The 13374-nt window shown below is 45.2% G+C and overlaps 1 protein-coding gene across 5 annotated transcripts in view; it reads left to right on the forward strand.

Moving 5' to 3' along the window:
• LOC139626485 (cadherin-2-like) overlaps window positions 1-12274 on the forward strand; it is a 91931-nt gene extending 79657 nt beyond the window's left edge. For all 5 annotated transcript variants that reach the window (XM_071486812.1, XM_071486814.1, XM_071486815.1 and 2 more), the window contains 2 exons: window positions 4507-4668; window positions 9793-12274. In XM_071486812.1, coding sequence (XP_071342913.1) covers window positions 4507-4668; window positions 9793-9999 — 369 coding nt within the window. In that variant the 3' untranslated portion in view covers window positions 10000-12274. The remainder of the gene's footprint in view (window positions 1-4506; window positions 4669-9792) is intronic.
• Window positions 12275-13374: the final 1100 nt, after the last annotated feature.

Raw genomic sequence — 13374 nt, forward strand, 5'->3', positions numbered from 1 at the left:
TAAGCTACCTATGAGGAAAACTTCTGCACCCATGTTCAGCAGCACTGAATATTCTCACATCCTTCTAACAGTTCACACTAAACCCTGCGTCTCCCTCACAAGCACACACACACACACACTACCACACAGTCCCATTCAATCACACACACAGTCTCAGAAAGAAAGACACATAATGTTGGCACACAGACACACACACTGCTTCTCTGCGGCTTTCAATCATCTGTCCTGCAGCTAAGATTAAGTGTACCACAAAGAGGACCTCCAAACAGGATTCATTGCTTTCTATTGGAGAACAATTTCCTGTGTCACTCCACACTGCTCCTCTGCTGAAGCACTAAGCTGCTCCACACTTCTGCTGGGAGGAAGTTTAGCCCTCATTCACCAGGCAAGCCAGACTCAGAGCATGTTTACCATATACAGAAGTGGATCATTGGAGTGGCTGTGAGGGGAGGGTAGTTCTGCTGTACATGTACAACATACATGCACCTACAAGACACTAGTGGTGCCACAACACATGGCACTGTTTTACCATTAGCACGCTGTTTCAGGACCAGTGCAACAATGATCAAATCTAATTATTTTGTAGTAAGATTCACACCTTTACTGGTCTGTACTATTTCCAGGCAATAGCCACAGTCCAACATTAACAATGTGCTATTACCACATGCACCATGTGGACACAGGATCTTATGTGACTTGTCATAGTGTGTGTGATGAGTCTGATGATGTAAGCAGATGCATATCATCCATTAGCTCCACTCAGGTATTTTAGAAATGCAGCAAACTGTGGAACTGTTAGTTCAGTTCAGTGCATCATGTTGACGTGGCAGGCTCCTCTCTTTGTCTGCAGACATGCAGTGCTGCAGGTTGCTGGTCTGTAGCTCTTGTTCATAGCAGTGGTCACACGAGAGAATGAAGCTGTCACCAAAGATGAAAACTGTGGGTTGATGACCAAACATTTGTCTGGGACAGCTCAGAATCAAACAGTGTGTAGTCATGGAGAGCATACCCCCAAAAGACTTAGGCCACATCTAGTAATATGTAAACTATGCAGCAATTAGCTAGCCTAGGTGCTAGCTACTCAAAAATCTGTAAATATTGGCTTCAGATCATTTTGTTGTGTTATCTCTGTAGGGGCACAAAAGTCTTGTTAAATTTGAAATCATCATCTTCCTGTAGCCAGAGTGACTTTGACAGTGAACCAACATGTCATGACTTGAATACAGTATACAGAGGCTGGAGAACTTAAACTTAATGCAGATTTGCTCTGACATGTGGGACACAGCCTGGCTGTGCTCGTTGTGATTTCTGACAACATCACAGAGATGCAGATAAAGTATCACAGTGTCACTTAGTCCTGCCTCAGTGTCATTGTTTCACTAAGACATTTTTAAAAGTTAATATAGCCGACTGTTTTTTCGTAACCTTTATTTTTCAGGCTGGTTTCACTGAGAGGCAGCGTCTTTAACGGGACCACCCTGATCTCACTAACAGTCACACCTTGAGGTTCAGACACAGTCTGACCTGTGAGCAGCTGATGAAGGAGGGGCTTCCCCCCTCTGTAGATTTAATCCTGCCAGTCGGGGGTGGTGAACCCGAGACCTTCCGGTCACAAGCTTGTATCTCTAACCTTTAGGCCACCACTGCTTCTCACGCCAGTGTAGAGGCAGAGTGTACACAGGATACAAGACGTGAGCCTGAATCTTTAAGTGTGTCTAGTCTCTCCCTATGTCAAAGTGTGGTTTTCATCACTGAGAAGACAAGAGTCAGATCCCTGTAAGATGAGAAATACAAGAAGGACAGTGTTTCCTTCCTCCCTGAAGGTAGTAGTGGGGCTCTCAGCTGCTCTTCTGTGAGAAGTATTCCTTTGGTTGGCCATTATTGTGAACAAAGCCCAAGGTCAGTCCACAGCAAGCCGTTACTCTCCTGAAAAGGCTGCTTCAGTCGATTTCCTTGGAGACCAGAGCGCATGAAATGGTTTCTGGATGGTTGCTGCAGTGACTCACACACCACCATTCAAGAAGAACAGATCAGAGGCCATGACACACACTTCCCCTCTGCATGCTTGCTATGCCGATGTTGTGTAAGAGAAGGTGAAAGATGGCCTGTGTTTCTCTAAGTGGATGCTAATTAAATAGCATTAGAGCCAGGTTCACTCCTCCCTGAGGAATGGGAGATGTTGCATCAGACTCAGTGAGTCATTGAAATCAGCTGTTAAATACAGATGGACCATGAAGCTATTGATAGACCCATTTACTTAAAGTGTGTGTATGCTCAGACTAAACCCTAGACTCAACCTACCTCTCATCACACAATAACGGTCTGCCTCAGACTGATGGTCTCCATGGTCATCATGTCTGACGATGTGCAGCTTCATGTGGAATAACCACATCTGCAGTTAGAGATCAGACAGAAGAGCAGTCCCCTCTCTTTAAATGACCTGATTGTCATTTACAACAGTGAAATGGTATTGTGTTGTTGGTCACAACTTGGAATGATCCTGCTGACAAGTCACTAAAGACAGAGGACTCTTATTACACACTGTTCAGCCATGACGTCACCATGTCAGCATCAGCAGGTCAGCATCAGTGATTCTGTATCGGATGCTTTATGGTGCTCTGTCACCACAACCAGCAATACACAAACACACAACAACCAGCAATACACCACAACCAGCAATGAACCGCAACCAGTAACACACCAACACACCACATAACCAGTGACACCACAACCTGCAACACTTCGCAATAAGCAACACAAAAACACATCACAACCAGCAACACGCAAACACACCACAACTAGCTACACACAAACACATCAAAACCAGCAACACATCACAACTAGTAACAAACCAAGACACCACAACCAGTGACACCAAAACCTGCAACACTTCACAATTAGCAACTCACAAACACACCACAACCGGCAACATGCAAATACACCACAACCAGCTACACACAAACACACCGCAACCAGCAACACACAACAACCAGCAACACACAAAAACACCACAACCAGCAACAACTAGCTGCACACTACAACCAATAACACACCAGCACACAACAGTTAGCTACACTGCAAATATAGCAGCACACCACAACCAGCAACAAACCACAGCAAATCACCAACACACCGCAACCAGCAACACATCACAACTAGTAACACACCAACACACCACAACCAGCAACACACCACAACACACTACAACCAGCAATCATCTTTCCAGTCAGGTATAGTCGAGGTATTTCATGTCAACAGATCAGCAGTGTGCCAGATCACATGATCAGTGGCGTGCCAGGTCATTCACACAGTTCTAACGTTCTCTGACGAACAATGTAAAGTTCCCCTTAAAAAGACATGGGGATGAGATAGCACTGTACTCTTACCAGCTTCCTAAAAAGGTGGAAAGTGATAACAGCTATCACGTGTTAATGGCAGCATATCAACGGTCTCCATGGAAAAAGTTGAATTTTTCCGTTGTAAAATATCTTTCGCTGTTGCAAATGACTTAACTTCTTTCCTTAAGTAAGGAAACCTTTTAGGAGATTTTGAGCAACACTTCTTAAGTATCTCCCTCAGCCAAGGATATATTTAACCTTAAGTGTCATACTTGAGTAGAGAACTTAAGGTATTTTGTGCAACCGGCCCCAGATCTGCAAATGTCTTCACTGTGATGAGTAAGGGCGTTCATACTTTTGTCTCAAGAGTGTCACAGTGCTGGGGATTCATGTCAGGGAGCTGCATGAAGAGAGTGTTGATAGACCAGATCAGCAGATCCAGTTCATGGGGAATCACAGTCGCTTCCTTCTACTCATATCTGTGAATTCATATTTACAGACATGAGTTTGTATTAGTGGTTTAGTCTGAACATGTGTCTGTGTTGTGCGGTATTAGCTTCACTCTTCCAGTGGACAAAGGGGCAGTGGGTGGGGAAGGGTGTTAGTGATGTCATACATTAGATGTGGCCTGGCTGTATAGATGGCAGAGTGACTTTGTTGGTTGGTTAGTCCACCTGTTTGGTCCAGACTGAAACTTGTTGACAGATATTGGACAGAGCTGTTGATGATGAACCCGCTGGTCACAGCTGATCCTCTGACTTTACATCTGGCACCAGCACCTGGTCACTGTTCAGTAGTCCAGTATTTGGTTTAGTATGTGTCACCGAACAGGATCACCTATCATTTTGTTTTCCACAGTCATGACTATTGATGATCTTTAGTCTAGGTCTACTGAAAACCAGACTGAGGATCGACAGTTTGATGTGTGCTGGCCTCAGGGTCAAACACCACAGAGTCTGAGACCTGACGACCCTGGTACTGATGTGGTCTAAGGATTGTGATGTGGATTTGTAGCCAATGTTCTCACAATATATTGAGGGTCTGAGGACATATGAGGTGCTGCACAGGATGTGATGCTGTGCCATATAAATAAAATGGACTTTACTCCTGTTACTGTGACACCAACACGTGAATGTGTGTCTCTCTCTCTCTGTGTGCGTGTGTTCAGGACTATGATCTGAGTCAGCTGCAGCAGCCTGATGCCCTGGAGCCAGAGTGTGTCAAAGTGGGGATCAGACGTCTGGATGAGAGGCCCCTCCACTATGACCACCAGTACCCCCTTCGTTCTGCTGCCCCCCACCCAGGAGACATAGGAGACTTCATCCATGAGGTAGGACAACAGGTGGCTGTGTGTGTGTGTTGGACAAATATCCTGGTGTCCAGTTGAAACCTCTTGAGACAATAATAAAACAATAAACAACAATAAACGTCAGTGTTGCCAGTGTAAACCTGCAGGTGTGAGCACTGAGTGCACGCATGATTCAGCACACAGGAAGTGATGAGTCAACCTGAGTGAGATACAGACTGTGTGTAAGACAGCATTGAGCGGGCACTGTGTCCAGAAGGAGCAGGATTATCTGACGTTAGATCTTTTGCTTCCCTCAACCATTTCTGTCCTGTGGTATCAGGCATCAAAGAGTGTTCAAGAATGTGCAGTTTAGCTCATCGTTTGACAGGATTTAGGGATACTGAAATTCAAACAGTTTTCTCTCAGAGCTGTTCAGAGCTGCCAGTATGGCAACTCACACACTGAAATGTTCAGACACTTTGATTACTGCTGATTAAAACAGAGTACACTGCCTGTGCTTAAACAGGAAGCTTCACAAACATGATGTATTTAGTTCTAGGCTTAGTGGTCCTCAGTCTCTTCCCCTGGTGTGACAGAGGATGCAGTGATAAATCAGTGATGTGATGATGGGAGGAGACATGCCTGTCTCACTTTAATTAAGAAACAGACCTGGTGTCGACAGACAGAGTCTGTGTCAGACTTAATGAGCTTTGTAACGGTTAAGATTAGTTGGCCACAGATGTCCAGCCTAGATACCAGACTGAGTTCACTCACACAGACTGGCTCCAGTCCACAGCTCCTTAAAGGTTTGGGCTTTGAGACTCATCACATATATACAGTGTGTTTGTTTCCATATTTAATATCTTTAAAGGTCCATATAGTCTAAAGGCAGATGTCCAAGTGTTTTTGATTATGAAGCAGGTCTAGCAAGAGCTGTGTAGTAGGTGCATTAGGCACCGTTCACGAGGGAGGTAAATCTGTCTGCAGCATGTGCACAGGCTGTGATTGACAGTCAGCCTCCCCCTGGGTCTGATTGGTGGTATTGAACCGGGAGCGGTGGATTTTTGCTAATCGCATTACAAGCTGTAGGTGGCTGCATCATGTACTACTGTCAGAATATAGTGACAGATTCAGCAAATAAGCAAAATAAAATGGTTGCCTACTGGAGCTTTAAAATGAGCCATCAGGACTTCTTGAACCATGTGATGTCACAACAAAGCATTCGCTGCTCTCAGCCATGCCCCAAGCCCCGCCCACCTGGACCCACCATCCAACCTTGCAGGATTTCTCTGAGTGTTCAGAATCTCAGATTTCAGAATCTGCTAATTTTTTATTGAAATTATTGGAAAACAGTCAGCCAATCAAAAGACAGACTCAGAGCCTCTCTTCTTATTGGCTGTCAGTGAATTTGTGTTGTTTAACCTCCACACACCTGTTTGGGAAACATAACTGTACAACGTTAGTGTACACTGACTGGACCATACTTAATAATAACTTAATACTTACCATACTTAATAACTTAAGAACTTAATAACTTAATAACTAACTGGGAAGTGTTCAGGACTGCTTCCAACAGTCTGGATGAGTTCACAGAGGCTGTGACGTCATACATCAGCTTCTGTGAGGACTGCTGTATCCCATCACGCACCAGGGTGAGTTATAACAATGACAAACCCTGGTTCACAGCTAAGCTCAGTCAGCTCAGGAGGCAAAAGGAGGAAGCTTTCAGGAGTGGGGACAGGGACAGGTTTAAAGAGTCCAAGTACAGGTTTAGCAAAGCGGTGAGAGAAGCTAAACGACTGTACTCTGAGAAACTTCAGCTCCAGTTCTCAGCCAACGACTCTGCTTCTGTCTGGAAAGGGCTCACACAGATCACTAACTACAAACCTAAACCCCCCCACTCCACTAACGACTTCCATCTGGCCAACGATCTGAATGAGTTCTACTGCCCCTTTGAAAGACAATGGGACAAGCCTGACACTAACCTCCACATCAGAGCCACATCAGAACCCCCCTCCTCCTCCCCTACCAAAGGAACGTCTCTCTATATCCTGGAGAGAGATGTCAACAGGCTTTTTAAGAAGCAGAACCCCCGCAAAGCAGCCGGTCCTGACTCTGTCTCTCCATCATCCCTGAAGCACTGTCCTGATCAGCTGTCTCCAGTGTTCACAGACATCTTCAACATCTCACTGGAGACCTGCCACGTGCCAGCCTGCTTCAAATCCTCCACCATCATCCCTGTCCCCAAAAAACCAAGGCCCACAGGTCTAAATGACTATAGACCCATTGCCCTGACCTCTGTGGTCATGAAATCATTTGAGCGCCTTATCCTGTCCCACCTCAAATCCATCACTGACCCACTCCTGGACCCCCTGCAGTTCGCCTACAGAGCCAACAGGTCTGTAGATGACGCCATTAACATGGCTCTCCACTTCATCCTCCAGCACCTGGACTCCTCAGGGACCTATGCCAGGATCCTGTTTGTGGACTTCAGCTCTGCCTTCAACACCATCATCCCGGCTCTGCTGCAGGACAAGCTCTCCCAGCTGAGCGTGCCTGACTCCACCTGCAGGTGGATCACCGACTTCCTGTCTGACAGGAGGCAGCACGTGAAGCTAGGAAAGCACGTGTCTGACTCCCAGACCAACAGCACTGGATCCCCGCAAGGCTGCGTTCTTTCTCCTCTGCTCTTCTCCCTGTACACCAACACCTGCATCTCCAGCCATCAGTCTGTCAAGCTCCTGAAGTTTGCAGACGACACCACTCTCATTGGACTCATCTCTGATGGCGATGAGTCTGCCTACAGGTGGGAGACTGACCGTCTGGTGACCTGGTGCAGGCAGAACAACCTAGAGCTAAACGCTCTGAAGACAGTGGAAATGATAGTGGACTTCAGGAAGAGCCCAGCCCCACCCACCCCCATCTCCCTGTGCGACTCCCCCGTGGCTACCGTGGAGCATTTTCGCTTCTTGGGAACCACCATCACACAGGATCTCAAATGGGAGCTAAACATCAGCTCCCTCATCAAAAAAGCTCAGCAGAGGATGTATTTCCTGAGGCAATTGAAGAAGTTCAACCTGCCAAGGACTATGATGGTGAACTTCTACACCTCCATCATTGAGTCCATCCTCACCTCCTCCATCACCATCTGTTACGCTGCTGCCACGGAGAGGGACAATAACAGACTGCAGCGTATCATCCACTCTGCTGAGAAGGTGATTGGCTGCAATCTTCCGTCCCTCCAGGACCTGTACGCCTCAAGGACTCTGAGGCGTGCAGGGAAGATTGTAGCTGACTCCTCCCACCCTGGACACAAACTCTTTGTGACACTCCCCTCTGGCAGGAGGCTGCGGTCCTTCAGGACCAAAACCTCTCGCCACAAAAATAGCTTCTTCCCATCTGCTATTAGCCTTATCAACAAGGCTAGAGAGCCCCACTGTTGCTGATCAATTGCACCAATCACCAGAAAAAATTCCTTGTATGTGAAAACATACTTGGCAATAAAACTGATTCTGATTCTGATTCTGATTCTGATTCTGATTCTGATTCTGATAATCTGACCCCACAGCAGGGGGCAGGTGCACACACTGTCCCTGAATCTATGAGTAAGTGTGTGTGTGTGTGTGTGTGTGTGTGTGTGTGTGTGTGTGTGTGTGTGTGTGTGCTTTGCCTTTAAACCTTCCTCAAAGCATTACATACATCCCATAGATGGATTAACATGAGTCTTAGTTAATCACTCAACTCTTCCTTTAGTAGAGCTGATAACTCTTGTCACATCTCGAGGTCGGCACTGAAGAATCATCATCACTGTGGATGTAGCTGATGCATGTTGCTCTGTGTGTGCGAGCTGCCTCCATATTGTTTGTGTGTGAGTCTTTTTGGTTGGGCTGCATAAAGACATCTGCCAAGCATAGCTATGAATAATGAGCGGGACCTGTCAGACATGGCAAGCTGATCCAGACAGCTTAATCCTGCAGACATGACAGGCCAGTGCCTCTCCCTCTGCCTCCCTCTGTCAATTCTTTCCTGCCTTTCAGTGTCAGGGTGGCAGGAGTGTCTTCAGTCAGAGGACAGACGTGGCCCACAAAACATTCACAGTTTATCAGATTTGCTGCATCATCTCAGAAAATAATAGCCAGTCTCTGTTCTGTTAGTTTCGGCAGGATGGTGTAGATGGTCATTTCAGATGTGTGTTCACTCCACCAGTGTAGACGTTCTTTGAGTCAGTTCATAAAGATTGCGTGTGTGTGTGTGTAAAACGTATGTGTGAAACGTGTGCATGTGTGCGTGTGGGAGGGGTTGCTGGGTTTAAAATCAGGCTACACTGGGTAATCTGCTGAATCTCCTCCTAGAGATAGAGGTAGCATCTGTCCACCCTGACCCAAATCCCCCTACATAATCCCTCCTCCCTCTTTCTCCCTTCTACTGTCCATCTCATCTCAACAAACTCACACACATGCACACACACACAAACACTGCTCTCGGATATCCTCCATATCCCAGTCGTCTTGTGGCTGTTCTCTGGGGGTTGATTGGGGGGGGGCAGTCTGGTTAAACAGACAGTCTGGTGATTGAGAGGTTGACATTTGACAAATCCCACATATCAGGAAGAGAACTCAGCTCCTTTCAGATGGTATGAGCAGGTAACTGAGGGTCATCAGACATGGTTCCAGGGATTAACACTGCATGGACACAAGTTTCTATAATACCCGTACTGTTACTATAGAAACGTCATGGGATTACTATAATCCTGCACTAGATATAGTCAGAGTTTTGTCACTCTCTCAACCAGAACTTCTGCTTCTCTCAGCTGTTCTCTGGAATGTAAGCAAACGATCTGACAGCAGATATCACAGACCTGCTGCTCTGTGGTTTAACACTGATATTTATGGAGTCTGTGACTCTAATGTACTCCTCTGCCACTGATGAGGTGCAACTAACTGAACCCTCAGCTGATCCACTGGGTCTCAATGGATGTGATGCAGGATCTTTGCTCACCATTCTGTCTGCTCCTTTTTATGTTAAGTCAAACTAGGTTCAGTTCTTGTTTAATATGAGCTGCCTGTATAAATTATGCACACTCTTCCTCACTCCTCCACTCTAGAAGTTGTTCCCTGTCTGACGATACTCTCTTCTCACCCACCTGTCCTTTGTTTTTCTCTCCAGGGCCTGAAGGCAGCAGACAACGACCCCAGCGCGCCCCCCTATGACTCCCTGCTAGTGTTTGACTATGAGGGCAGTGGCTCCACCGCCGGCTCCCTCAGCTCCTTGCACTCCTCCTCGAGCTGTGGAGACCAGGACTACGACTACCTTGGCGACTGGGGACCACGCTTCCGCAAATTGGCCGACCTGTATGGCGGAGGGGATGATTAGCATCCTAAGCCTCCACCAACAACAAACCATCCTCCCCACCCCACCCCTGCTCCAAGGCACAGGGGTGGGTGGATTTAAGGAAACATAATACAAGTAAACACTGAGTTTGGATGGGCACTTCTGTATTACCACGGGACAGCTTGTAAAGAGACCTGCTGCCTCTCGAGGACAGTTGATGACACTAGGGACCATACTGACTCGGGGCCTAGTGTGACCTGGCATTGGAGAGCATTTAGGCTAATGGATATTATCATCTGAGCATTAGCCCTGAGCTAACAGCCAGAACAGTGCACTCAGAGGGGACATTGTCTGATGGTTAAGAGCTACGACAGCCATGCTACAGACGTTCATCGACACTTGAATCTCACAGCACAGGAGCACTGGGGTCAAACGTGCCTTTTTGTACATTCTTTTGATTGTGTTCAGTCCTGATTCTGTGCGTTGCTTTAAAGCTCTGCTGCAGCTGGAAGAGTGATTGCCATGGTAATGAGTGCATGTGTGTATGTTCCACCTCATTACGTGTGTGTGTGTGTGAGAGAGAGAGTGTGAGACTCATTTCCGCAGAGTCACACTGGATGGACACTCAAGTCCATGATGAGTCGCCTTGGATGATCCTACCAGCAAAAACATGGCTTTCCTGTACAGCTCTGGGTATTAATGATTTTCTCTTTCCCTCTGATTCAGTCAGAAAAGTCTACATCACAACTGTTGTCATTACATACATAACACAGTGTACCACCATCCTGTGATGCCGCAGATATATTCTCTCTGTGAAGCACATGTATAATCAGGCTCAGTTTATGATACTCCTCTTTGTTGCCACAGTGAATTGAACTGTTTCTGAACCAGGGAGGTTTTCACAGGAGTCTGACGCATTTGTGGTGCAGTTTAAATATTGTATTGTGTCCTCGCTGTGCTTTCACTGATGGGAACTTTAGATGGGACATAGTTGAGCTTATTTGCAGAATGACAAAATACAGAAAAACAAGATGAAAAAATATCATTTCATTTATGTGTCTGTCCAGAAAGAAAACAGCAACAAAGAGTAACCACTGAAAAATAAATGCCCACCATGGAGACGATGAACAGAGTAATGAAACAAGCTGAATATGACAGAGGCAGCAGCAGTAAATTTGTGAGTGGTTCAGGTGTAGCAGGCATGTTCTAATGAACATGTATGACCAGGAAGTAACTGAGTGGTGGCTGATGTCTGCTGCTGAGGACTGAGGTGTGCTGCATGAAATTAACTTTCCTGCTAACACCTCTGTCCAACATACAAACATGAATTTGATGTAACTTAGCTTACTGCAGTGGGACAGATGCAGATGTTGCAGCATTTCTCTGTTGTTAATGATTTCAATTTGGTCTAGAGTACATTATGTTATTTGGATCTTTCTGGTTCCTGGAGGATATATCTAAATCTCAGCTCCACTCATACAAAAGAAACTTTAAAGGTACAGGAAACATAATTTTTCATATGTGGGTATGAATGTGATGAACTGTGTAAAGTTTTTGTGACTAGGTTAAACAAAATGTCAAACAACAGCTGACTTTTCTGTTTCTGTCACCCACAAAAATTCAACAAAATATATCATGTGGATTTGGTTGCACACAGTGTAAAGGTGACAGAGAAATCTCACAGACCAAGTTTGAGGCAAATGAGCACTACCACAAAGGTTGTATAAGGCTGTATACAGCTGTATAAGGTGATATAAGGTTGTATATGGCTACATAAGGTTGTATACAGTTGTATAAGGCTGTATACGGCTGTATGAGGTTTTATAAGGTTGTGTAAGGTTGTAGTGTTGTCTCCTGTTGAGTCATCTGTTGCTATGGTTACTGTCAGTGAGCAGACATTGGTCAAACCCAGAGCTGTACAGCAGAGCTTCATTTTTTTTGCAGAGTGGTATTCCAGAGCTGCTGAGAAGACATGTACAGTAGTATTAAACTTTAGATCGATCCCTTCTGTTTTTGTTCTGCTTTTATCACAGTGTAACTTCTGCAGCTGGTTGCTGATAAAGGGAGTCATCAGTTCTGGTTTTGAAGCAAAGACACTTCTTGATACTGCTTTTGTGGATTAAAAAGGTAATGTTTCTGTGTCTGCTGATGATTTGCCTTAGTGTTATCTGGATACTCACTGTAAACTGAAATATGTACAGACTGTATTTTTTCTCTTGTTGTTCTTTTGGCTGTGGTCACAGAAAATGACATGCTATTATCCCGAATCCTTGTATATGTGTCATTTGGATTACAAATTAAAACTTTTTTGCATGTTTTTATCTTTTCATTATGGGAAAACAGTATTTTTCACATATTTTACAAATAAGTTAAACGCCAACACACACATGGCAACACAAAAGCACTCCTTAGCTTACCTTAAAGTCAAAAGGATCAATAAAATTTTAAAGCAGCATAATTGGATGTTTTATGACAACAAGCTGTAAACACAACACTGACACTTTTTCCACATTAGAGAAACATGATTCATGTGGAGTGGTGTTTATGTCACCTGATGAATCTCAGTCCAGTCTTTTGTAGCTCTGTGTTTGGTCTCCACCAGCTCCTGAGGGAAATATCTGGTGCTAAATTCTCCACTATGTTCACCAGCTGCTCTCTGACTGAGTTGGTCTGCTGTTTGCTGCTAAGCAGGTTGAGGACTGTGGGTTTATACAGATGTTTCTCTGGAAACAGCTGCTGCTTTGAGAGCAGTGAGTGTGACCGAGAACAGTAAAGATGAGGTCCAGGAAAACACTGAACCAAAAACCTAAAAAGGTTTGGGGATACCTCCCACTCCTAGTGACTGCTTTCATATTACATGCCGTCATTTGATCCATTGTTAATATGATAAATATTAAGGAGTGCTGTTAATAAAGTAGCAGCAGTAGGAAGAGAACTTTGACCAACTAGAACAGAGAATTAAAGGTGTACTCCCACAATTAACTTTCACTCTTCTACTTAAAGTTGGGTGATTAACAGGAGACAAATTAAAGACAGAATGGTCACAGTTGATGCAGCAGTTAGAGACCTCCTGACTTCGTAAGCTCTGTAAAAGTTAAATGTCCACATCTTCAATCTGTAACTCAGTCTTTTTCCTCTCTAAACCCACCCTCACCCTGACGTGCTCATCACCCAGGGGACAGACACTGAATTCCTGATGATTAGCAGCTCTATCCTGAGAAATGCAATATCAGCAACTCCAGAGATCACACTGTAATGTTTTCCCAGGGCATGAGTAGGGATGCTGAGTCATACCTGAAACTGCTGCATGAGTACAGTAAGAATTTCTTTTTTTCATGTCAGCAGTAATGACACCTGATTACAGCAATCAGAAGTTACCAAAACGAATGTGGAATTCACATGGATGGATCAGGTGTC

The sequence above is a fragment of the Trachinotus anak genome, unplaced genomic scaffold (genome assembly GCF_046630095.1).
Source record: "Trachinotus anak isolate AG129_WGS33_773 ecotype Australia unplaced genomic scaffold, CSIRO_AGI_Tana_v1 ptg000010l, whole genome shotgun sequence".
Taxonomy (NCBI): Eukaryota; Metazoa; Chordata; class Actinopteri; order Carangiformes; family Carangidae; genus Trachinotus; species Trachinotus anak.